At 60.0% G+C, this 25753-nt stretch overlaps 1 protein-coding gene across 2 annotated transcripts in view; it reads right to left on the bottom strand.

The window, feature by feature from the left end:
• The window catches only part of CACNA1B (calcium voltage-gated channel subunit alpha1 B), a 137809-nt gene that overhangs the window by 96093 nt on the left and 15963 nt on the right, over nucleotides 1–25753 (bottom strand). For both annotated transcript variants that reach the window (XM_037036648.1, XM_037036649.1), the window contains exons 4-11: nucleotides 17094–17185; nucleotides 16202–16354; nucleotides 14521–14711; nucleotides 7544–7647; nucleotides 5223–5338; nucleotides 4608–4664; nucleotides 3498–3587; nucleotides 2560–2769 (exon numbers count right to left, since the gene is read on the bottom strand). In XM_037036648.1, the coding sequence (XP_036892543.1) occupies nucleotides 2560–2769; nucleotides 3498–3587; nucleotides 4608–4664; nucleotides 5223–5338; nucleotides 7544–7647; nucleotides 14521–14711; nucleotides 16202–16354; nucleotides 17094–17185 (1013 nt within the window). The remainder of the gene's footprint in view (nucleotides 1–2559; nucleotides 2770–3497; nucleotides 3588–4607; nucleotides 4665–5222; nucleotides 5339–7543; nucleotides 7648–14520; nucleotides 14712–16201; nucleotides 16355–17093; nucleotides 17186–25753) is intronic.

Raw genomic sequence — 25753 nt, 5'->3', positions numbered from 1 at the left:
GCGTGCCTAGCCCCTATCCTGCTCCATGCTCTGATGGCCAGCGGAGTCCCCTCTCCAGAGGCTCCTGGTCTCTCGGGACCTGCCGAGGTGCCACCTCAGAACCTCGTGGCACCAAGTTGGGTTTTAACTCTGTTCACAGTTCACCCCACTGACTGGCGAGCGTCTCTGCAGCCTCAGCACCCCCAGCTCCGGCCAGTCCGCACTTGCTCTGAGTCACGCAGAGGCGCCTGCGGCCACTGCCTTGGGACCAAAGGGAGGCCGTGGTGCAGCTGAGCGCCGGGCTGGGATCTGAGGCACAGGCACAGCCCCTGACCCGGCCTGAGTGGAAGGAGGGCCAGAGCCAGAAGAACAAGGCCACTGGCCCCACCAGGGGCTCCAGCCGCCAGCTCAAGGTCACTGCCTGTAATTCTCCTGCTCAGGTGCTGAGTGGGAATCCGCTCACTATGCAGCTGGCCAAGGGCAACGTGGCCTCAGACCCGGCTCAGAACCTGCGGTGGGGCCTGGCACAGGGCACCAAGGCCGAGAGGGTGTGCGAGGGGTCAGCTCGAGTGGCCACCAGCCCAGGCTCCCCAGGGCCTCGGCACCTCCCCACTTCTCCCGTCACTGTGTGCCCCAAAACCAGCACGCTCCCCCACTGTCCCCGCAGTGCCATGCTGAGAACCCCGCAGCACCTGCCAGGGCCACGCCTGCCGCAGCCCGGACCGCAGACGGGCAGAGACAGAGGCTGCGCTGCCCACTGACAGACACAGGACCAGAGGGTCTCGGGCAGGGTCCCCCTTCCACGGCCTGAGGACATGGACCCTCAGCCCTGGGGAGCGAGCCTGGCTTCCGAAGCCGGCCAGTGCCCCCAGGGCTCCCAAGCCGGGCACCTTGGCCAAGCAGCCTCCCTGCAGAAGCTGAGAGGCCAGTGTCAGAGGCACGGACGCCCAGGGACCCTCAGGTGGGAACGGCTCAGGCTGGGTGCAGAAAAAGCCTCCACCAAGGCCTGACACTCCCTGACGCCGGGCAGCAGGGGTGGGGCTGGAGCTCAGACAGCTGTGCCTGGCTGGCCCCGAAGTGTAGCTCACAAGGCCCGGCAGCCTGGAAAGACCCAAGGCTCCTGGACACGGAGACCTGGAGCCAACCACACGATGTCACACGATGTCACGATGTCTCCTGCCCCTTCTGGGCCTTGCCCCCTGCAAAGGAGCCCAGGTCTTGGATGGAGAGGCCACTCACACAGGACTTTCAGCTCCCTACAGGGGCCCAGACACCGGAGCTGCCCAGACGCTCACCCTGTTGCCCCGGAGCCTGGGGAGAGTGGCCCGGGGGGGGGGGGGCGGGGGGGGNCCAGACGCTCACCCTGTTGCCCCGGAGCCTGGGGAGAGTGGCCCGGGGGGGGGGCGGGGGGGGGACCCGGCAGGAGGTACGGAGGCCGAGACAGTGGTGGGGGGAGGGGCAGTGCCTGCATCTGCCTCACCCCTCCTTCTGCTCTGTGCTCGGCCTCCCGTCTGAGGCTAAGAAGCCGTGGTCACTCCCTCACCCCTGGGGCTCCCCTGCCCTCTGGAGCCGCCTGCCAGGCGCGTCTAGTGCCCCCCAGCCCACCCCGCACGTCTGCACCGTGTGTCTGGGGGGGGCTCCCTGGGCCCCTCCTGTGCCTGCTGCCTCTGCCCTTCCCGACACATTTCAACACAGATGTGGGAATCTGGCCTCGAACCGCAGCCCCCACACAGCCAAGTGGCCTGAGAGGCCATCCAGTGCATTCGAGCCCTTCAGGAGCCGCTGGGGCTCCGTGGTCCCACAGAGAGGCGTGCGGCCAGCCTGTGGGGACCAGGACTGGCAGTCAGGAGGGTTGTCCTCTCTCCAGGGCCCCCTGGGGGCTCCAGGCACACAGGGCTCCACAGAGGCCCCCGGGGGCCCCAGACCGGCCCGCCTTGAGCGCAGCTGCGGCCTCCTGGGCTGGTGAGTGCAGCTGAGCCCGGGCAGCAGGGCGGCCGCTTGGTCCCTGGAGGAGGGCAAGGAGCCCCACCCCCTGGCCAGCTTCCTCTTTGCTGCCTCGCACGGTCGCCAGGGCCTAGACAAGCCATGACACGCTGCGGCCAACGGACACCGGCGAGTCGGCCCTGCTCATGGACACACCAGGTCCAGCCGGCCGGAAAGAACGTGGAAACAGCCAGGTCAGGCTTGCTCCCCGGGGCGGGGCGGGAGTGTCTGCCCCACAGCGAGATGGGACGCGCAGCCCTGCACCCTGGTCGCGGTTCTGGAGCCCTCGCAGGGGAGCACCCGGGTCTGCCGGCCTGGCTGGTGCCTGGTCATCCCTGAGCTTCCTTCCCGGGGGCCCGGGCCCGCCCCGGCTTCTCACTCCCAGACGGACGGGGGTCCGACCAGATCAGCTGGGTTCCCGGAACACAGGCCCAGCTCCACGGGACCTGGGCCACCTGGGATGGGGCCCCTTTGTCAGTGCAGAGATCCTGCCCGGGGCGTCCCAAGGCCAAAGGCCACAGCCCAGGAGTCCCAGGCTGCGGACCCGAGGCGGCTGGAGGAAGAGGGAGGGCAGCGAGGCGGGGCCCGGCTACGTACACAGCGCCGTGGTGAGCCGCTGGGGCTGGTTGTAGTGCACCATGGCCACGCACAGCGTGTTCAGGGCCACCACGCACAGCACCACCCAGTAGAAGCTCTGAGCCTTCACCATACGCCGCACAAAGAACCGGAACATCTTCTCCTTCCTGCGGAAGTAGGAGGAGCCCTCCGTCTTCCCACTCTTGAGGCTGGCGCGGGCAAAGGGGGACCCTGCAGAAAGGGGACTCGCTGAGGACATGCGGGACCAGTGGCCCAGGACACGCTCCCCTCTGCCAGATGTGCGCCTTGCCCCCCCCCCATAGGGACACGTGCCGCTGTACCCTGAGATGGGCCCTGGCCCTGCCGCCACTGCACAGAGGAGGGTCAGGGCTCCATGGCTGCTGAGCTCTGGACGGGAGAGTGGGTCCCCGAACCCTGGCCACCTTCCAAGAAGGCGGCCCCTGTGCTCCCAGGCCACCCTATCCCCTCCTGGTGGCCTGGGGAGTCCTGCTGCCTCAGACACTCCCTGAGTCTCTACCCCAAGCCGGCAGCCCGGGGGGCCACCTGGGACATGGGAGACAGACAGCCAGGAAGGTCTGGTTCCTGCAGAGCTGGTGACATGTGCAGCCCCAGCCATGGGCTGAGACAGACGGCTCCCTGTCCAGGGGATGGCAGAGCCCAGAGCAGCCAGTGAGACACACTGAAACGAGCCGGCCAAGGCCAGCCGTGCACACTGCTCGGCTGGAGCCCCAGCCAGAAATCTGAGCACCGGCCGGAGAACGCTGGGCTTCCGTGCCACAGCGGGCCCAGGACTAGCTTGCTTGGGAAGGGAGGGCAGTGGGGAGGGAGTGGATGGGGACCCTGGAAAGCTGGGCAGCCTGGTGACGGGCAGGCAGCTGGGCGCACAGGATCTGTGTGGCCACAGGCTCAAGGAGCCCCAGGGGCCGGGGGAGGCTCACCCGCAGCGCAGAGATCTGCGAGCCGGTCCTGGCCCTCCTCGGCGTGGATCAGGTCGTTCCGGCTCTTCTTGGCGGCCGCCCGCTTCAACACTGCTTTAGACGGAGGGCGGAGGGGGCCACTTAAGCCAGAGCCAGAGCCCCAGGCTGCCTGCCCGGCGGGGGGTGGGGTGTCTTTCAGCTGAGGACCCTTCACATCTTCCCAAGAACGGGGCCCTTCCTGTCTCCTGCTCAGAAGCTGTGGTGAGGGGCACGAGACGGCTCCTGCCCTGTGGGCCCCTCTCAGTCCTCAGGGTGAAGGGACGAGGAGCTCTGAGGGTGGGCCCCACATCCCACGCCCTCCACAATGACGTCGGGAAGGCCTACTACCAGCAAACATCGGCTGCAGCCGGGCCAGAGCTCACACTCCAGGCCAGGTGAGGCCAGAAAGGTCTGGCCAGGTCTGCAGACCTGTGCACTGCCCTGGGTGTGGCCCAGCTGACACCACAGGGCAGGGGCCTGGGCTGGCCTGAGCAGGGGGTGGAGACGGCAGCTGCCCGGCCCCAGTGGCCCCAGCTGTGCCATTCGCATCTGTATGGCCACCAGGGCGGCGCCATGCCAGCCCTGGGGCAGGTCTGGCTGGTGTAACCCTGCAGACAAGAGCTTCTGGAAGCTGCGCTCCCCCAGACGTGCCGCGACGACAGGCATGCTCTGGTACCCGCTGACCGGGACAGCAGGCCACACCAGTACTTCCTGGCTACCTGGCGCCTGAACTGCACTGAGCAAGGCTGAGGAGCGGTTTTCTGTGTCACTGCGGGGCCCCTGCGTGCATGCTCACTGAGTCACAGATAAGCTGCCACACCAGACAGCATGGGTTGAGACCACAGCCAGTGTGGCCATGCTGTGTGAGCCCACTGCCAGCCGCGGCCTCACTGGTCCATGGCACACAGCTCGCCGGGAACATGCAGCCAAGACTCACAGGCCTCCCTCCCTCCCTCCCTCTAGAAGGGCCCTGCCAGGCTGGAGGGCGTGTATGCCGGACGGGCAGGTGCGTGGCCTGGCATGCGTGCACAGTGGCGCTGCCCATGGGTGTCAAGCTCTCTTCCTGGGGAGGAAGCGCCCCCCGGGACCTACCATCCAGAGGGGACTTCTCCTCCGCGTTCTTGTCCTCCTCGGCCAGCATGACCTCCTCTGGGGGCGAGAACAACCTCAGCTGGAGCCTCCCTGTCCCCACCCGAGACCAACGAGGCCCAGCCTTTCTACCAGGAAAGGCACCCCCTGTGTCCCCCAGAGCCACTCGTAAGCCATCTCCCTGAGCACAGCCATCCCACGAGGTGAGCTCACCCCAAGGAGGCACCTGTGAAAGCTCCCGCCGCACTGCGGGTGCCCCGCCCAGAGGAAGGGACACTGGCTTAGGCTGGGAAAGGGGGTCAGAAACTACAGGGAAGAGGGGGCAGAGCTGGGGCACGGGCGGTGGGACTCGGGTCAAGGGCCATGCCCTTGAGTGTGATGGGCAGAAATGAGGGGCAGGCTGGGCTGGGCCCTGTCTTCCGTGACCAAGGCCAGTGTCCCCAGAGCCATGAGCCCCCTGGTGTCACACCCCTGGTGGGCTGGAAGAAATGCCTCTTCCTTGCAAAGCCCTTTCAGAAACCCGGGCAACCCTGACTAGGCCAGTCTCGTCCCCCCGGCAGCCAGGAGACGGTGCACCGGCAGGACGGGCCAGGCGCACAGCGGCTGCCTGGCTCTCACCAGCCTTGAAGATCCACTCCAGGTACCCGTTGAGCTCCCGCTCGATCTGCTGCTGCCGCCGCAGCTTCAGGAAGGCCCGGCGGTTCTCCACCCGCTCCCGCTCCTTGGCAAACTCACTGCCGTGCAGGGGCCGAGAGAGTGCAGGTCAGGTGAGCGGGACACACTGCCGGCCGGCCCACGGCTGTGCAGCCCAGGGGCAAGGGGACCAGGAGGGGCTGGGGCAGAAGGAAGGGGCCGTGGGAAGCCCCTCTGGGTGACCCCCACCCCAGCCTCGGAGCTGAGCTGCAGGCGGCACAGCCAACCCCCCGTGCTCAGACACCCCCAACCTCACACACAAGGACAGCACCGCAGAGGGGCCCAGAGGGCAGGAACCGGTCCACGCCTCCCTGCCTAGAGCAGGCCTGGCCCCTTTGCCCTGCTGATGAGAAGCCCTGGAGGGGAGCGCTCGCTGGGTCCTCTGCGGGAAGGACAGGCAGGTGGGAGCAGGGGAGAGGGTCCGGGTCGGGGCAGGCCGCAACCAGAGGAGACCTGCTTGAGCCCATCGGCCTCCTCTAGAGCCCGGAGGCCCAGGGGGAGCCTCTGTCCTGCTCGGCCTCCAACATCCTGCCTGCCCAGAGCCCTCAGGCTCACAGTGCGGGGGCGTGGGGGGGGGACGGCTTTCTGTACTCTCACTTTCTCTCTCTCTCTCTCTCACCACACCCCACAGCGCGGCCAGCCACTCTCAGCCAAGAGGCTGTGTCTCTTCCAGGAAGAGCAGCTCAGGGCTCAGAGCTGGGGCACGGGCCTGCCTCCTGGCATCAGGGAGTGAGTGGCTCTGACCAAAGCTGACCCCTAACCCGGGCCAGGGACCCCCAGGGCCTGAATGGCAGCCACCCAGGCTCTGCAGGAAGAAAGGGCTCTGGCCTGACCGCCCCCCTCAAGCCCTGAATCTACAGCCACAGGGTCCCCGAGCGTGGGAGGAGACCTTGCCTAGGGGCAAGGGCAGGGCAGCCTGCCAGCCACCAGCAGGCCCTGCCCTCCTCAGTGCCAGTTCCCTGGTTCTCTGGGATGCAAGGGGGGCGAGAGCCGGACGGGAGGAAGAGCAGGCTGAGTCTTCGCTCCCTCCCCCAGACAGGGCAGAGGTGCTGCTGCCAGGGAGTGTGCCCAGTGGGGGACCTGCACGCCGTGCACTGGCCCCTGGCTTTAGGGGCCCCTACCGCTGGGCTGGAAGAGGATCTCAGGGTCCCTAGGCTGGACCTGGACACCTGCCACGGGCTCTGCTGAGACAATCGGGAAGATCATCCCAGGTCCAGGACACTAGCAGACTAGCAGGGCTCAAGCGCTGAGGAGGCACAGTCTCCCCACGCGGGTGGTGCCGCTCAGCGTGGGGCAGCGACCGCGACCGCCCCCACCAGGCTCCGCCCGCCCCGTTCCTCCTGCACCTTCGCCAGAGGGCCCTGCTCAAAGCCACCTCCTCCTCCCCACTGTGTCCCCAACTGGAGGCCACGCTCCTCACGGCCTGGCTGCCGACCGGCCCAGCCCTCCCCCCACCACAGGGGGGAGGGGAGCACATGCAGCACACTGGCCCCTCTCTGCCCGGAGGCCCTCCCTCCTCTGCCCAGCTCATCCCTGGTCCCCTTTGGGTCTCAGTGGAGATGTCTCCCCATCAGCTGCCTCCTCTGAACCCAGGCCTCCTGTCTGGGACCACGCAGGTTCCCAAAGATTTCCACCTGTCCCCAGGGCTCTGTGCTTTCAAAGGCGTGTTAGTGTCCATGGCCCCCTCCAGGGCAGGTCTGCGGCCAACAATATGTGCACAGAGGCCCCGCCCCCACCGCTGTCCTTTCCATGGCTGCTCCTTTCTGGGCCAGTGTGACAGCTGCCCCTTGGGCCCCCAGGCTCTCCTCCCAGCCCACTGCAGGAGCCCTGGCTTGAGCAGGAGTCCGCGTGGGCCGGACAGCACTGTGTGTTCCCACTCCCTCCCAGGGTGGGGTCAGGAAGCACCTTTCCTGCAGAGGGCTCCCCTGTCCTCTCCTGGGGCTCAGCAGAGAGACAACGGGGTCAGAGCTGGGCTGCAGAGCCCGCAATCGCCGAGGCTCAGGGCCGCTCCCTCCATTCCCTGGTCTCCACCGCGGCCCCCAACCCACCACGGACCCAGTCGGAGGCCAGCATGAAGGCCAGGGATGGGCGGTCGGGGGAGGACGGCAGCACAGAGAGAAGCTGGCTAGATCTCTCGACGCACAGTGCCCACCCCGAGGTCAGGCCGGGTCACCAGGCCGGGCCCCCCCCCCCGCCCCGCCCCGTCACAGTGCCACATCGGGAGCACAGCCCTCACGGCCTCTTACCCCGAGAGCACACCCAGCACCAGGTTGAGCATGAAGAAGGAGCCGATGATGATGAGAGGAATGAAGTACAGCCAGTTCCAGGTGTTGCCAGCAGCATCGTTGGTCTGGAAGCAGGAGGAGATGAGGAGGGACGGGGACGAGACACACAGGCACACGGCCCTCGCATGGAGGTGCCCCTGGCCCTTGCCGGGTGCCCGGCAGGACCCACGACCCTCAGCACCCCGGCCACTGCCCAGAATGCCGGAAAGCCAAGGAGCAGCCTCGGAGAGCAGAGGGACAGCCCTCTCCCTCCCAGGCTGCTGCTTGTGAAGACCACAGGCCCCAAGGCCCAGGTCTGACCTTCCGTTTGCAGCAGATTCCACAGCTCAGGGGCAGGGCGGCCCGGCCACCGTCCCCCAGACCGACAGCAGGACCCCGGCACCCCCGAGAGCGTTCTGGCTGCGTGCTGGTCCGAGACAGAGCCCACACTTGGGTGTGGTCCCAGCAGCTGAACGCAGACACAAGCACGGCCCCGGCCAAGGTTTTACAGCCCAGCCCACAGAAGGGGCAGCTGATTTCGGGCTGCGGTTTGTTCCCGCAGGGCCCCAGGCAGCCCGGCTGACGGGTGGAGAGCCTTGCGCTCCACAGGGCCAGGGCTGACCGGTGCCCACCCCACCGGGAGGGAGTGCTGTCTCTGGGGAGTGGTCTTCCCAGAGGCAGCCCCAGTCACAGGCAAAGCCCCAGACAGGACAGAGGTAGAGGGGACAGCCCCTGGGTGGTCCCCACCTGCCACCATCTGGGGGAACTTATGACTCTGCCCTGAAGGTCCTCGGCCCCAGCACTGACGGCAGCCTATGTGGCTGCTGATCCCCGGACACTGGCCCAGAACGGGTGCTCCAACCCCCACTGCAAAGCGCCCTCGGGCCCCTGGACCACACCCTGCTAAGCCTGGCGGCTACCTCAGCCACGGAAGCCACCAAAGCCCCCTCCTTCCTGGGAAGCGGTCTTTCCTCCCTGACGGCTGTTCCCACCAGCAGCCAGACCCCTCTGTTCTCATTTTCAAATCAGAGCAGACAGGACTTCCCCTTCTGGGAAGACGGAGTGGACGCCCCCTTCCTATTTCCCCCACTGAGGACGACGAAGGCCCTATATCGTGTGGACAACGAGGACTAGACGCCCCGGGAAGGCGGCAGAAAGGAAGGGAGGGCCGGGACCCCGGGACCCCCACTGAGCTTCCTGGGCCGCTGCGCGCTCGCTTGTCATGGCCGGGTGGGCCCCGGGCCCATACCTGAGGCAGCGGCAGCCGAGCTGCTCTGGCCAAAGACAGCGGGGAACGGCACAGACCCGGCAGGGAGCCTGGACTTCCACCCGGCCCAGGCGGCGATGAGGCCACCAAGCCACCCACACCCCCCAACAGGGCGGCATCCACGAGGAACGAGCAGGGAGTTGGGACGTTCCCTGACAAGTGGGTAACAAGGCGTGTGATACCTGCAGCCCTCGGTAGGGGGGAGCTGCGCTGCGTGCCCCCCTGGTGGTAAGAAGACACCCCCCGCCTGAACTGAGGTCGGAGGGCCTAGTAGGGGGTCAGGCCTGTCACCCGTACCCAGCAGCAAGGAGGTGGCCCACCACCCACACAGGAAGCACCCTACAGACGTGCGGGGCAGCCAGAAGCACCCCCCACCCCCAGCAGACAGAGGACGTGTGGAGGGAGTTTGAAAACAGACGGAACTGGACGGAAACGAAAACACATCCGATCGGAGCTGTGCCAAGAGGTCGGTCTGTAGCCTCGGATACACGCATCACAGAAGGGGAGGGCCTCAGACCAGTCCCCTAAGCTCACGTCTCCAGGAGCCAGGGCCACGTCAACCCAAAGCCAGAAGGAAGTAAACGATCAAAACAAGAGCAGAAATGAACAAAGCCGAATTTTGTTATTCATAATTTTGGTAAAAGTAACACAGAAAATTAATTTTAAGCTGGTTCTTTGAAAACAATCAGGGGAGCTGACACACCTCTGACAGAGAGACACGGCAGAGACGCTCCCACTTGGGACCGGACGGGGCTGCCGCCCTGAAACGGATCAGTTTCTCAACACACGGACCAGCACAACTCGTCCAACACAAAACAGACACGTTTTGTAATCCGGTAATTACTAAGGGAAGTAAAACCGTAATGTAAAAAGCTTCCCCCCAAAAAAGGTTACGCTGACTAATGGAATAGGACTGGTAGCCCAGAAATAAACCCTTACATTTATGGTCAATCGATTTCTCAACGAGGGTGTCAGGACAGCTCAGTGAGAAAGAGCGGTCTCTTCATCCAGCGGCGTGGGACGACGGGGTCTCCACGTGCAAAAGGGGAGGCCGGACCCACCGGACTCCACGCCAAAGACCCACTCACAGCAGATGGCAGCCTTCCCTGGGAGAGATGAGCAATGCAACTCCACAAAGAAAACACAGGCGGAAGTCTTTCCTGCCTTTGGGTTGGGTGACGGATTCTTAGACAAGCGGTAAAGGCAAAAATGGAAAGACTGTTCTTCTTCAAAATGAAAGTCCTCTGTTCTTCCCGTGACGGCATCAAGAAAGAGCCAGCCCAGGGAATGCGAAAAATGCCTGCACACCGTCTGTCCAGTCAGAGCCTTGTGACACCTAAATGAGTCTTATGGGTCAGTAACCAAGTGACAAACAGCCGGGCGCTTAGGTGAGCAAAGAACCTGAACACACGTCCCTGCTAGACGAGGCAGGCCCCCGGGGAACGCAGGCCAAAACCAACACGAAGCAGCCCTTTGGGGGCAGAGCGGCGGCAGCAGCGGGAAACACACGAGCTCTGCAGGAGCAGCACAGTCCCCGCGGGCCACGGGCAGCAGGGACACTGACGGCAGACGGGCAAGGCCAGAGCCTCCTCCGCTGCGAGCATAGGAGCTAAGACCACGGGGCCGCGTCGCCACACACGCACCGGGACCGCTCCGGTGAAGATGGCGACAATACGAGGAAAACAAGACTGTTCTCAGGCAGCCGGTGGAGACGCAGAAGCACACGGCCCCCTGGAGAAGCTTCAGTTTCCTGAACAGCGAACACGCAGCTGCGATGGGGCCCAGACATCGCACTACCGGGCACTCACCCCAGAGGGACGAAAAGCTGCATCTGCACGGAAGTTCGCACACGAACGTGCACAGCGACATCATTCCCAGCAGCCCCGGATGGCGAGAACCCAGGTGTTTGGTAACCACAGGGACCGTCCATGGCACCAGCTGGCCCACCCACCCCCGAGACTACCCGGCCACCACTCGGTAGCCTAGGGGCGCCCAGAGAGTGCGGTGTCATCTGCCTGACACTCCTGAAATGGCAAACCCAACGGAGTCAGCCACCAAGCCGGCGGTCCGCAGGGACACAGGAGGGGACCCTGCAGGGGGGACACAGAGCCTGCACCTCACCTGCATGTGACACAGGCCAGTCTTGCAGGCTGTCGCTGTGAGAGGAAACATGCACGGATTCGAGGGGTCTGTGTTACTGCTTCAACCCTCTCTCAAGACATTTAATTGTAAAAAGTCGGTCCCCAAATTTCCCTGCACAGCCTCTCCCCCCCAGCTCCAGGTCACAGAGAAAACCAAAACCTCAGAGCTGACGCTGCACCCCGTCTGCACCCTGACCCGCCCTGCCTCCTCCTCAAACCTGAGCACTCCAGGCTTCATGCCCACCCTTCTCTGGTCAAGTTTACCAGCATCTCCCTTGACCTCTCACGGCCCCTGACCCAGATCCCCACACTCCTGAAGGGCCTGCTTTGCTCTGCTGGCCCCGAAGCTACCACTACCCCCGGCCCAGCCCACCTTGAGCTCCTTGTGAACGCCAGCCCCCCGCCCGCCCCAGGCTCAGAGACACTGGGTCTGGCGTCCCCAGGTCCCCATCTATGCTGGTTACCCTGCGATCTCATCCACCCCCATGAACTCCCACCCCACCGGCGACGTCACACACACGCCCTCAGCCCGGCCAGTCCCCATCCACCACCCGCGCACTCAACACCCCACTGGGACAGAAGGGTCACTGAAAACGTTCCAGGCTGAAGCGGAGTACTGGGGTGCCCCCACCCTCCACAGAAGCAAAGCTGAGCAGACACCTTGCTCACCCCTCTCCCCTCCCCAGTGGAAGGCACCGGCTTCCCCAGCAGCTGCTCTCCCGGTCCCACGTCCCAGGGATTGGCAAGTCAGTCCTGGGCTTCCTTCAGACCGCAGGGCCTTTGCACACTCCATCCTCGGGGTGTGATGAGGTTACTACTCAGCACAACGAGCATGTCGGGACCACACGTCCATAATCACAAACCAACACGGTCCCCCGCCGACCTGGGGATGGCCGGGGCCCTGGAAGAGAGCCTGGATGAGTGCTGAGCAACAGAAAGCTTGACAGTCACTTCAGACGGAAGAGTCTCTAGTCAGTAACTCTCCCGTCCCAGCTGCTACTGAACAGGTCAGCGGGCTCCACACGGAGGGGCCAGCCCGGCTGGCCACCCTCAGCAGGGAGGGAGAGTGCCCCCAGGCCCAGCATCAGCCCTCCTGCCAGGCTGCGACCCCAATGCTGCCAGAGCCTGGGAGGGAGCAGGGGACAGGCCAGCTCTTCCTTCTGGCCGCTGCCTGGAGAAAACCGTCGGTCTCTCTGGGCCGCAAAGGCATTCGCTGCTGACTCACTCACTTTCCAGAACGCTGGGAGCCCTTTCCCTGACACGGGGGGAGGCCCCCACTGCCACCGGGTTTTCAGGGATCCACTCTGAGCAGATGTTCCCCACTGAGACCCTGCTGTCCTCCCAGCAGAATTTAAAAGGGCTGTTGGCTGCCCACTGGCCGCTGGCGACGGCTGACTTGCCAGCATCTCGTCACTGGGCTCCCGACAAGGCATGTGCCCCGAGGCTTGAGGAGCCTATTTCTGTGGGAGCGGGGACGGCCTGCACCAGGCTGGAGGCAAGGGCAGCCTCTCCCAGCAGAGAGCCCCCCTCAAACACCCTGACTGCCTGCAACCGACCTTGGACCCCTTGGTGTGGACAGTGGCCACCTGCTGTGGACACGCACGTCACCCTCGCCGCATCCTGGTGCCCCCACCCCACAGCATCTGGGGCCTCACCCTCAGGGGTCTTTGCAAAGCATTGCCCTCATGGAGCCCACAGGTACTGAGCGCCTGCTGCTTGCGTCTCAGGAGGTGCCCAGCACCCCGTGGCGCCTGTGGAAGCCTCTGTCGGATAGGCTCTGGGGCCCTCTCCTGATAGTGTCCCCTGCCCCCCAGCCGGCTCTCGTCCCCCACCCAGGGCCCAGCCCCAGGGGGTGCTGGGCGCGGTGCAGGCGGCCCTGCCGTCCCTCGTCTGGGAGGGGCTGGCAGGGATGTGGCCAGCACAGAGCTATTTTTAGGGCCGGTCTTTGTGGAAACTGTTCCTTGATCTGCTGCAGGGAGAGAACAGCCAAGCTCCTCGTCACTGCTTTTGTCCCTCGATCAAACAGGGCTGTCATCAGACACGACTCCCACTGCATAAAGGAATCTAGTTCAGCAGAGTAGGGCCAGCTCTCCTGCCATCCACCGGCCCGCATTCACCAGGCACCTGCTTCGTGCCCAGCCCCCGGGACCCTCCTGGGTCTCCCAGGCCCACGGAGGAGGCACAGAGCAAAGGGTCCCGTCTGCCCCTTTCCCCCCCGTGCCCTGTCACGACAGCCCCGAGCTGCCAGAGGCTGTGGGCGCAGGGCCCGAGGGCTTGCTGCCCGAGCCGTGCAAGTGAGCGTTCAAAGGGAAGCGCCTGGTGCTCCAGGGTCCCCCACGCACGGCATCTGCACGCCCTATAGCTGCGCAAAATCTAGCAATCTGCCAGCCCCGCCTTCCCGGCCGTGTCCTGGCTCCCACGCACCTTTCTGCTCTACCTCCCAGAGCCCACGAGGCACTAATTTAATTGTTCTCTTGCCCTGGTGGTTCCCAGGGCTCTAGGGGATAGAAGGTAGCTGGGGGCGGGGTTGGGGGGAGGTAGGGGAGGCCATCACATTTTAAAAGGACAGAGGTCTGGGCAGGAGCAGAAGGGCCTGTTGCAGAGGGAGGGTGGGAGAGACGGGGTCACCAGGCCTCCCCCAGCTGTGTCTCCAAGCCCAGCAGGGCAGCCCAGTGGNCGGCCGTGTCCTGGCTCCCACGCACCTTTCTGCTCTACCTCCCAGAGCCCACGAGGCACTAATTTAATTGTTCTCTTGCCCTGGTGGTTCCCAGGGCTCTAGGGGATAGAAGGTAGCTGGGGGCGGGGTTGGGGGGAGGTAGGGGAGGCCATCACATTTTAAAAGGACAGAGGTCTGGGCAGGAGCAGAAGGGCCTGCTGCAGAGGGAGGGTGGGAGAGACGGGGTCACCAGGCCTCCCCCAGCTGTGTCTCCAAGCCCAGCAGGGCGGCCCAGTGGGCCGCTCACTGTGCATGACTGTCGGGGCTGGGAGCCATGCTGACGACAGCAAGGAGACTGAAGAGGACACAGGCACACCCCGGCATCCCATGTGGTGACAGAAGTGTCCCTGGGACCCAAAGCCTACCGCTGCTCAGCCATCCCCAGGCCACCCACTGTCCCCTTCTCCACCCAGAAGACCCAGCAGGGACACTCAGCCAGTCATCCGCAACAAGCCACCCACCAGCCCCAGGCCCTGGGTGAACCCGTCAGCTGTCCCAGCCCCAGCTTCACCTCCTCACAGTGGGTTGATGCCCCTGGGTCATGGGTGAAATGCCTCCCACCGCTGGACTGGGACCACACTCGGCTGCCTTCGCCGGCCTTAGGAGAGACCCTTCCCAGGCTTCACCTTTTCAGAGCTCCCCCCACCCCCCCGCCCTCAGTTCACTTTCCTAACAGAAGCTGCAGGCTCTGTCCAGTCGGAGCTTGAGCTGAGAAGGATCACCGAGAGTCTGGGGGCACAGTGGGGGGAGCCTGAGAGCCCAGGGCTGGGCAGAGGCTCCTGGCCAGAAGCACTACCCGTGGGGCCCCGGAGCTCCAGGGCCCAGTCGGACTCACATTGTAGAGGATGTCGGTCCAGCCCTCCATGGTGATGCACTGGAATACCGTGAGGATGGCGAACAGGATGTTGTCGAAGTTGGTGATGCCGAAGTTGGGTCCTGGCCAGTACTCACGGCACTCGGTGTCGCCCTCGCACAGCCGGGCGGGGGCCTCCTTGCCACAGGGAAAGTCACCCACTGGCTCCGCATCTGTGCACAGGAGGGCGGGGCTCAGGCCCTGAGCTCAATGGCACGGAGGTCTCCAACCCCTCCCCTCTCCAGGAGGGCGGAGAGCGGGTACCTGTGGAGTCCCCCAAACTCCCTGCCCCTGTTGTCTGCAGCCTGAGCTCAGACCCACCCTCACCCTCTGTCGGAACCCCCGTCCCAGCTAAACATGCTCAGGACTCCTTCACCTGGACACCAGAAGCCACAGACTCCTCAGCCCAGGCCTGCTCCTTCCCCACACTGATTCCTCTTCCCCCCAGGCCAGACTGCCACATGGCTCTCCCAACAGGAACACCTGCCCGTCACTCCGGAGCCAACACCATGCTGGACTCAGCCACCACAGTCCCAGTACTCCTCAGGTGGGGGACCCAGGGCCACCCCTCCTGTGCACAGAGGACGCCTGGGGGACGCACTGCCTGGCCCCACACAGGGACGTGCTGCGGGCAGAAGCCGGGCTGGCAGCCAGGGATATGGAAGAGGGATGTGGAAGAATCACCAGGAACCGCCACCAAGCTCTGCGACGAGCTGCCAGCAGCAGGTGTCAGCCCCCTCCACACCCAGAACCCCAGTGGGAGGCACAAACCTCAGTGTGTTCACACACAGAAGCCCCGCCCACCGACACGGGAGAACTTCAGAGCGATTCTGGGAGACAACCAGCACTCCCAGGTTTAGGAGGCAAAGCTGACCACACGGGTTTATCATCCTTCCTCCAAGCATCTTAATAAACGCTCGAGGAGAAGCCGGGAGAGTCACTGCCTGCAGCCCCACTGTATTCTGGATGAACTGGTCATCCCTTCCTGGTCTCCTGGCCGCAGCAATCAGAGCCACGTGACCAGAAGTGACTGACTCCAGGTGCCTTTAAAGGGAAAGCCCTCAAGATTCGCAGCAAAGAATGATGTTTGCAAGAAATACGGGAAGTGTTAGAGAATTCCCTTTTCTTTCCAGTCCGGTTGGAGACTTTTAAGTCCCAACGTTGCAGGAAAAGCTCTTCTCCAGTGCTAGAGCAGTTCCATGTGTCCTCCTTGAACGTGTCTGCAGCTCGGGCCAAAGCCGGTGTCATCCCTGCCTGTCCTCCCCTCAGCCCCATGTCCTCGCCCCCAGCAAACCCGTGGGTCCCACAGGCCTTGCCTCCCACAGTCTGTCCCCGGAGCCCTTGGGGTCCGGCCACAGCCACCAGGACACTCAGCCTTGCGACGGAAGCTCTGGCCAGGGGGCCACCCAGCTGTCCCTGACTGCAGTGACACCTGCTCACCGTGCCCTCGGGCCTCCCGGCCACCATCCGTGGAGCGGGCCCCCACGGCCATTCCACTTCTGGTACCCTCTTGGCTTCTTTCCTAAAGTAACTACAGCCTGCACTTGTCTTCTTCACGTGTTTGCATTTAGCAGGCCCGTTGTGCACACGTCCTTGGCTGGGCACCTGGAGGCCGGGCTGCTAGAACAGGCACAGCTACCGAAGAGCCAGGTGTGGGCCTCACCTGTGCTGTTGGGGAAGCAGGCCTTGTGGAATTTGCCCATGTAGAACTCGAGGCCGATGATAGCGAACATGAGGATGGCGAAGAAGAGCAGCAGCCCGATCTGCAGCAGCGGAACCATGGCCTTCATGATGGACTTGAGCACCACCTGCAGACCTGGGCCGGCCATGCGAGAGCAGAGTCAGAGGGCGGGGCGGGGCGGGGCGGAGAGTAGTGGGGCGGGGCCCGGGAGTCCCGGGGCGGGGCCGGGTGTTGGGGGCGGGGCTGAGCCCTGGGAGTTGGACCAGGAGTCCTTGGCTTGGGGGCCCAGCAGTGAGGACTTGTGAGAACCTGGGATACAGTGTGGAGCCCTCCGAGAAAGGACAGAGCGGGGCCTGGAAGTCCTCGGGGAAGGAGGGCAGAGCTGGGCGTCGCTGCGGCGGGGACAAAGCCTAGGGGTCTCGGGGGAGATGGGCCGAGCAGCACCGCAAAGCCGGGGGAGCAGCAGGGTGCAGGGGTGCGGAGAGGGAAGCCCGAGGGGCCTGTGGAGCGGTTAGGTGCAGACGAGGGGGCAGAGGAGGGAATCCCGAGCGGGAGCTGCAGAAGATTCTGGAAGGGAAGCCCAGAGAATTGTGGGAAGGAAGAGCAGGGATTGCTGGGAGGGAAGGGCAGGATGCTGAGGCCATCTTGGTGGTGACCACCGAGGCCACAGCCCGGGAAGCCGGGTCCCCCTCGGGCCGTCGTTTGGAGGGCGCCCCCCCACCCCCGCGAGGCCCGCTGCTCCCGCTCCGCCTGGTACCCTGGGGTCAAGAGCAGCAAGCTCACAGGCCCCTGGTCCGGCCGTGGCCGTGGCCGTGGCCGTGGCCGTGGGCGGGGGAGGCACAGGCTGGAGCCTCCGCGATTTTCCCAGACTCACTCGGGATCCCAGACACCAGCTTGAGGGGCCTCAGCACCCGCACGGCCCGCAGCGTCCGCAGGTCAAAGTCGGTGCCGGCCGTGGCGAGGATCCTGGCAGAAACAGAGAGAGTGAGAGGGCAGCACCCCTCCCACCCTTCTGCCTGAGTCCCCCACTGGGGTGAGGCTCCTCCCCCGTAATGTCGCCGTGGCTATACCAGCAGAGCCAGCACTGGGCGGACCCTGGCTTTCGGTCCGGCACCTGGCCTGGCCTCGGACCTGCCGGTCTCCGGCTGGGTCCAGGCCTGTGTGCACCGCGCCCCCAGAGCGACCCCCGCTGCAGCCCAGCTGCCTCCGGAGAGGTGGCAAGGGGCGGGCGGAAGATGGAGCTGGACGGTGCTGGACAGATGGCCCCTCTTCACTGTGCCGCAGGATCCCATGGGCACCAGGGTCGGGAAGGTGGGCTCAGTAAAACCACCCCAGTCAGTTCCGTTCACATGAAAACAGGTTGCAACTTGAAGGGAAGACCCCACACCCACCTGTGCTGCAGCACGCTGCTCTGCGCCCCTCCCCCACGCTCTCGTGGGAGCCCCTGCTCCGCCCTGGCCTCTGTCACTTGGGCTGTGTCCACCCGGCCCCCACCCCACTGCCTCCCCATTCCAACACTTGAGTGCTTTCATTACACGGTCTCTTCTCTCGCCCGTCAGCCGTCTCTCTTGTTTTCTCTGAACTCCCCGGGAGCCGCTTCTAGGTCTTACTTGCCAGCGTCCCCTCCTCTGCCCAGGGCTCACTCTATATGGACCCCCTGTAGCTCTGAATACCACCGTGTGCTTATTACTCCAAACCAACACATTTGGCTCAAATCTGGAATTCTGGGCTCTGCATTTTAAACATTTCCACCTGGACATCAACCAAAAAGCCTTTAACAGTAAACACCTAAAGAACTCTGTTCCAAACTTGAATGCAAGTATTAAAAATATTCTTGTTTTTAGCTGACTGGTGTGGCTCAGTAGATTGAGCACCGGCCTGCAAACCAAAGGGTCACCAGTTCGATTCCCAGTCAGGGCACATGCCTGGGTTGCAGGCCAGGTCCACAGTGGGGGGTCCACGAGAGGCAACCACACATTGATGTTTCTCTCCATCTCTTTCTCCCTCCCTTCCCTTCTCTCTAAAAATAGATAAATAAAATATCTTTTTTAAAAATGCCCTTGTTTTTGAAGTTCAGAGTTGCAGTAATATCATGGTGACTGAAGAGCTTCCGATCCTTACTCGCAGTCTTGCTCCTTCCCAGTGTCCCCCTCGCAGTGACCAGGCAACTGTCACTGAAGCCAAAACTAAGGCTTCGTCCTGATTCCTTTCTCCCTCACAGCCCACAGCCAGATCCCCAGCAATCCTGTTGGCTGTGCCATTGAAACCTACCCGGGAATCTTGGTGAAGACGGCTTTGTGGCCCTAAATACACTGCAGTGAGGAGTAAAACTTGAGGGGAAAACTGGGGTCAAAATAAGATTGAAACTCTCAGGTGGGAAAAAAGGACAGCCGGAAAATCCACTCAAAACTAAATCCCATCGGGCGCCAGAGGACTGTGATGAGAGGGACTCGGCTACCAGAGTCGACTCTCGGAAAATGAACTTTGCTCAGTGGAGGTCAGGAAATCACGAAACGGACGGCAGAAACTAGAAGTCCTGCCAATAAACAAACAGTTACTGAAATATCAGTAATAATCATGAGTCATCCTCGAGGCTGGTGACGTGGTTTGATAGTATTAATGGTTCAGAAAACAGAAGTAAGACTTCACCCACAGAGTCAGAAAGGCAGAAAAACAGCCGGACAGAAGGTAAGCGATCACACACCTAATGTGAGTTCCAGGAAAGAATCCCGAAGAAGCAACGTCTGAAGAGACAACACGTGAGAAGTTTCCAGAATTACAGACTCAAGTTCTCAAGTTTAAAGTTCACTGCAAGTGCCATTCAAGTGTGGCATCCCTGGATGTCCCTTTGTCCCAACTAATCTACACATTCAATGCACTTTCTGTAAAAATCTCAACATTCTTGTATGTAGAAACCCCTAAATTTGTAGAAAACCCACCAAGAATTACTGTAACTAATGAATTCAATGTTTCAGGATACAAAGTCAACACAAAGACAAGTTGTATTTCTATGCACCTGCCATGAACAATCAAAAAAATTTTTAATCCATTTATAATAGCATGGAAAAGAATAAAATACTTAGGAATAAAATTAACCAAGGAGGCAAAAGACTTGTACACTGAGAACTGCTGCTGAGGGAAATTAAAGAACAGAAAGACATATATTCATGAATTAGAAGACAATACTGGCCCTGGCTGGTGTAGCTCAGTGGATTGAGCGCGGGCCTGCGAACCAAAGGATCACGGTTCAGTTCCCAGTCAGGGCACGTGCCTGGGTTACAGGCCAGTTCCCAGTGGGGGACGCACGAGAGGCAACCATGCAGCGATGTTTCTCTCCCTCTCTCCTTCCCTTCCCCTCTAAAGATAAATAAAGTCTTTAAAAAAGAAAACGATATCATTAAGATGTCAACACTCCCCAAAGTGACCTCAGTTCAATGCAATCCTTATCAGATTTCCAGACATTTTTCTCAGAAATAGAAAAGCTCATCCTAAAATTCACATGGAATCTCAAGGGTCCCTATAAGCCAAAAACAATCTTAGAAAAGAACAAAATTGGAGGATTTGCATTTCGTGATTTTAAAACTTACTGTTCTTAGCATGCAGGCCCTTCACTTTCTTTTTTCTTTTCCTTTTAAAAAAGACTTTATTTATTTTATTTTTAGAGAGAGGGGAAGGGAGGAAGAGAGGGAGGGAAACATCGTGTGGTTGCCTCTCGTGCGTCCCCCACTGGGAACCTGGCCCACAACTCAGGCATGTGCCCTGACTGGGAATCGAACCAGCAACCCTTTGGTCTATAGCCCATGCTCAAGCCACTGAGCTACAACAGCCAGGGCAGGTCCTTCACTTTCTTTGGTAGGTTTATTCTAAGTATTTTATTCTCCGGGTTGCAATTGCAAATAGAATTGTTTTCATCATTTACTTTTCTGATATTTCACTTTCGCATATAAGAATGCAACAGGCTTTTGTGCACTGATTTTGTATTTTGCTACTTTATTGTATTTGCTTATTGTTTTAATAGTCTTTTACTGGAGTCTTTAAGGGTTTCTACTTTCATTCCCAGCTTGGATGCAGTGAATTTCTCTCTCTCGGCCCCCTGCTCTGGCCAGGGCTTCCACACCATGTTGGGTAAGAGAGGTGAGCATGGACAGCCTGGACTTGTTCCCGAGTCTAGAGAAGAAGCTTTCGGTTTTCACTGCGGAGTCTGTTAGCTGAGAGTCTGTCCTGTATCTTTACTATGTTGAGTTACTTTCCTTCTATGCCCCTCTTACTGAGTTTTTCCATCATAAATAGACATTGTATCTTGTCAAATGCTTTCTCTGCTCTATTGATACGATCATATGACTTTTACCCTTGTGCCCTTGGGTGGACGACTGGCTAAAGAAGTGGTACAGCCCTGACTGGGGTGGCTCAGTAAATTGAGTGCTGGCCTGCAAACCAAAGGGTCACCGGTTCGATTCCCAGTCAGGGCACCTGCTTGGGTTCTGGGCTGGGTTAGGGGCATATTTCTCTTGCACAGCGATGTTTCTCTCCCTTTCTTTCTCTTCCTGTCTCCCTCCCCCTCTCTCTAAAAATAAATAAAATCTTTAAAAAAAAGAAGAAGTGGTACATAGATGCTATGGACACCACTCAGCCATAAGAAAAGATGAAAGACTCTGCCATTTGCGACAACATGGGTGGATCTTGAGAAGATGATGCTAAATTTAAGTCAGGCAGAAAAGGACAAGAACTGTGATTTCACTCATATGTGGGACATCAAACAGAAAGCAGCAGAGAGACCAACTCACAGACGCAGTCAACAGCATGGTGGTCCCAGAGGGGGAGGACGAAGAGGGGAAAGGGGGCCAAGTCCACGGTGATGGACGGAGACTCCACCTCGGGTGGTGGGCACCCAGGGCAACGGGCAGGTGCCCTAACCCCCGAAGTGCACTCTTGAAACAGGTCATGGAATGAACCAACGTCACTCCAATAAACTTAATTAAAAAAAATGTTACTCTTCTTACAAAACTACACTAACGCAAACAATGTGGTGCTGCAGAAGGACGGACACACAGACACAGACAGACTGACAGAACAGAACAATCGAAAATATATTTTAAAAAAAAGAACAACCGCCTGAGACGCATCCTCACACGCGGCGCACTGATTTTCAGCGAGAGCGTCAAAGCCCGTCAATGGGGGAAAGAGTCTTTTCACCGCCCTGGGCTGGGATAAGTGGATGTCCACACGCACAAGAAAAAGTTGGCCCCTTATCTTAGACCACATACAAAACCCAGCCGAACATGGGTCAGAGATTTAAATGTAAGACCTTAGAGAATAAAATCCTTAGTCCAGAGGACCCTGGATGCAGCAAAGGGCAAGACGCCAAAAGCGTGGGCGGTGGCAGGAGCACACCTGAGCCCCCCAAAATCTACAGCTCTTGTCCATCAGAGGGACCACGGGCTGAGAGACAGCCTGAAGGGTGGGAGGGGACCCTCACGAGTCAAGCTTGACAAGGAGTTAGGAGCCAGACCATAGAAAGAACCCCCACAAATCAATAACAACAGCAAACCCGGATCGGCCAACAGGAAAAGTGCTCCACCCAAAAACGAGTCAGAGGAGATCCCAGCTCCCAGCCCACTGGGGGGCTGCAGTCAGAGAAGACAAAGGAGTGGGCCAGAGTCGGCAGGGACGAGGGGGAGACACGGGACGCCTTCAGAGCTGCTGGTGGGTCTCTAAATGGCACAGCCAGGGCAGCAGTCAGTGTTGGGGGGGAGTCCTCCACAGGCTGGGCGCAGACACGCCGGGTGACCCAGCACACTCTGCTGTAGGTGCACACCCGGAGGGAATGAACGCGGGGCGTGGAGGTGTCTGCAAACCCAGATTCACGGCAGCAGCATCCGTAGCAGCTAGAATGTGGGAGGAACTCAGGGTCCACCACGGAGGAGTAGAGAAGCGGGTGATGGTGTGTGCTTACGACGGGGTATCGACCTACAAAGGACTGACGTTCCAGGGCAGAGTGCGGTGTGGGTCTCAGGACGGTAAGTGATCTGAGCCCATCACAGACAGACAAATGCCATAGGGTCCCACCCATGTGAGGAGCTGGGGGTCGTGGAAACCACACAGACAGAAGGGCTGAGGGCTGGGAGGGGAGTGGGAGGGCGGGTCGCGTCGGAGAGATGGAGACTTGGGCAGGGGGGGTGGGGGGGGGGTGGGGGCGCCCAGCACGTTAGTGCATCCGAAACCGCCATGCCACGCAGTGAATGATCACAACTGCAAGTTTTTACGTTATGTAAAAACTTTGGCATAATTTTTAAAATTGGAAAATCAAAAAGAGACCTTAGTACAGAAAGCAAAATTTAAACCTCTGGGGGGAAAAAACCCAAGCGAACAATTCTATGATTCTAAAGAAGATGAAAATCACTAACCGCAAAGTAACAGACAGATTTGACCAGCATGAAACGTAAACCACACCACAAAAGATGCTACAGAGGAAATGAAAAGAAAAAATGTTTGCAATACTTATAACTGACACACTTGGTTTCCAGAACATATAAAGAATCACTATAACTTCCGATGAAAAACATATCAGAAAGATCAACAAATGACGAGAGAGAGAAGATGCTCAAAACCACTGGCAATCAGGGGAATTCAGATTACAGTGACCGGGAGACCCCATTTCCCATCCACCTAGCAAACACCAGGGGAGCTGGGGACGTCTAGAGGCAGCTGGCGGGTGGAGGAGGCCGCTGCAGACAGAGCGCTTCTGGAACGTCGTAAAATAAGCTGCCCTATCACCCAGGAAGAGCAACTTCCAACTCTACCAGACACGTCACACAAACCGCCGAAGAACCTCCACGCAGCACGCGGGCAGCAGTGTCTGCCGCCGGGGGAAGGACGAGAGCGCAGTGCTGCTGGGACATGGCGCGCGGCGCGCGCAGCGTGGAGAGGAAACGAGTCCGGCCGCGAACCGCTTCGCTGTCTGTGCACGGACACACACCGCACACCGCACACACCACGACCACCACACCGTGCTGCTCCTGGACACTGACGCTCGCCCCCCACATACTGCGACGACGGGCACAGGTTGCAGGGCCGTCACCACCCGCAGGGGAAGGGGCGGAGGTGGCAGGCACGAGGCGCAGGGTGGGGTCCGGAAGACCTCGTCACACCTGCCGGGCGGTGCACGTGTTGCTCGCAGAGAAAGTTCCAAACTCACCGTTTACAGGGACGTGAAAGGGAGAGAAAGGCGGGTCAGAGCAGTGCGTGGGGCGCTGCCAGCCAGGCCAGGGTGTGGAAGTGCGCCCGCCCGCGCAGTGAGGGCCGAGGGCTCCGAGGCGGTTCCCAGTTAGAGGATCGTTCGGGGGTGGGGTGGGGGGCCGTCACTCTCCCCCTCGGGCTTCCAGTCCCCCAGGCGTCTAGACACCCCCTGGCAAACCCAGGTGTCCCGGCCCAGGGGTGTGGCCCGAGGCGGCCCCTGGACCCCAGCAGGGGCCCCGCAGTGATCACCCGGTGCAGCCGCGCACTCAGTCCCCACGAAGCCCGGCGGGGAGAGTCCGTGCAGCTCGCTCTGCCGGCATCTGCGGGGGCTGCGGTGCAGGACACACCGCAGCAGGCCTGGCAGGCTTGGATTGTTTACGGGGAAGGGGAACAGTGACTTAGGCCTGGGGTTTCGAGTTGAAAACTTTAAAAGTTGGTAAAAAACACCAGAACTTTCAAGCAAATGTATGATCCGCCATATTTATACTTATGTACTGGACATACTGTACTCAATGGGAAAGTCCAGTTACAGTAAATTTACAAATGACTTCCGCCAAGACGGAGGGGTAGGTGGAAACCCTGTGCCTCCTCTCACGACCAAGTTTAAAGTCAATAAAATTTCAGTAACAAAAACACAGCCAAAACACAGACAATTTAAGTACACGTAAGTCCAACAAGGAACTGTTCAGCCAGACTGGTAAGAAGGGCGGAGCCAGCAGCCAGCGCGGTGGGGCAGGAAAGGTCTCCCCACCCAGGCGCACAGGCAGCCGTGGGCAGATCCCAGGTGTGGGGCAGCAACACGCGGACCCAGTGAGGGCGCAAGTTGGCAGGCTGACTGCAGTTACACATTCACACACAGATAAACCAGCAGAGGAGTGAGCAGTGAGCCAGACCGAGCAGGCCCCAGCGGAGGGAAGCGGCAGAGGGGACCACCATTGCGCTCTCTGACCCCGCCCCCACATGTAGCATCACAACCCAGCCACTGGGTTGCCCTGCCTGGGAACACGTAGGGCTCTGCCCCTCATCCGTAACAGGCACAAACAGACCAAAACATGATGGCTCAAGAACTCAGCCCCAGAGCCGATAACTGAGCAACCAAGAAATAGCGAACCTCTCAGATGAACAGTTCAAAATACTGGTGATCAGGATGCTCACAGAACTGGTCAGTGTTAGTCACAAATTAGAGGAACAAATGAAGGCTAAACTAATTGAAATGAAGGGAAATGCACAGGAAATCAATAGTGATGGAAAGGAAACTGGGACTCAAATCAAGGGGGTGGACCAAAAGGAAGAAAGAAATGACCAAACAGAAAAATATGAAGAAACAACAATTCAAAAAAAATGAGGAGAGGCTTAAGGAACCTCCAGGACATCTTTAAACGCTCTAACATCCGAATTATAGGGGTACCAGAAGGGCAAGAGAAAGAGCAAGTGGAAAACTTATTTGAACAAATAATAAAGGAGAACTTCCCCAGTCTGGCAAAGGAAATAGACTTCCAGGAAGTCCAGGAAGCTCAGAGAGTGCCAAAGAAGTTGGACCCAAGAAGGAACACACCAAGGCACATCATAATTACATTAGCCAAGACTAAAATGAAGGAGAGAATCCTAGAAGCAGCAAGAGAGAAGGGGACAGTCACCTACAAAGGAGTTCCCATCAGACTGTCAGCTGATTTCTCCAAAGAGACCTTCCAGGCAAGAAGGGGCTGGAAAGAAGTATTCCAAGTCATGAAATCCAAAGACCTACAGCCAAGATTGCTCTATCCAGCAAAGCTTTCATTTAGAATGAAGGACAGATAAAGTGCTTCTCAGATAAGGTCAAGTTCAAGGAGTTCATCATCACCAAGCCCTTATTATATGAAATGCTAAAGGGACTTATATAAGAACAAGAAGATAAAAAATATGAACAGTGAAAGGACAGCAAACTCACAGTTACTAACAACCACACCTAAAACAAAAGCAAACCAAGAAGACAGCTAGATCGGGAGCAGAACCATAGAAATGGAGATCACATGGAGGGTTAGCAACAGGGGAGTGGGAGGAGGAGAAGGGGGGAGAAGGTACAGAAAATAAGTAGCATAGACGATAGGTAGAAAATAGACAGGGGGAGGGCAAGAATAGTAGGGGAAATATAGAATCTAAAGAACTTGAGACACGTGGACATAAACTAAGCGGGGGAATGGTGGGGGAGGGGTGTGCAGGGTGGAGGGGAATGAAGGGGGGAATTAGAACAACTGTAATGGCATAATCAATAAAACATATTTTAAAAAATTTACAAATGAATTGTAAACATTTGACATA

The sequence above is a fragment of the Sturnira hondurensis genome, unplaced genomic scaffold (genome assembly GCF_014824575.4).
Source record: "Sturnira hondurensis isolate 20B ecotype Veracruz unplaced genomic scaffold, ASM1482457v3 Scaffold0022908, whole genome shotgun sequence".
NCBI classification, from domain to species: domain Eukaryota; kingdom Metazoa; phylum Chordata; class Mammalia; order Chiroptera; family Phyllostomidae; genus Sturnira; species Sturnira hondurensis.
This window is presented reverse-complemented; position numbering and strand designations above follow the sequence as displayed.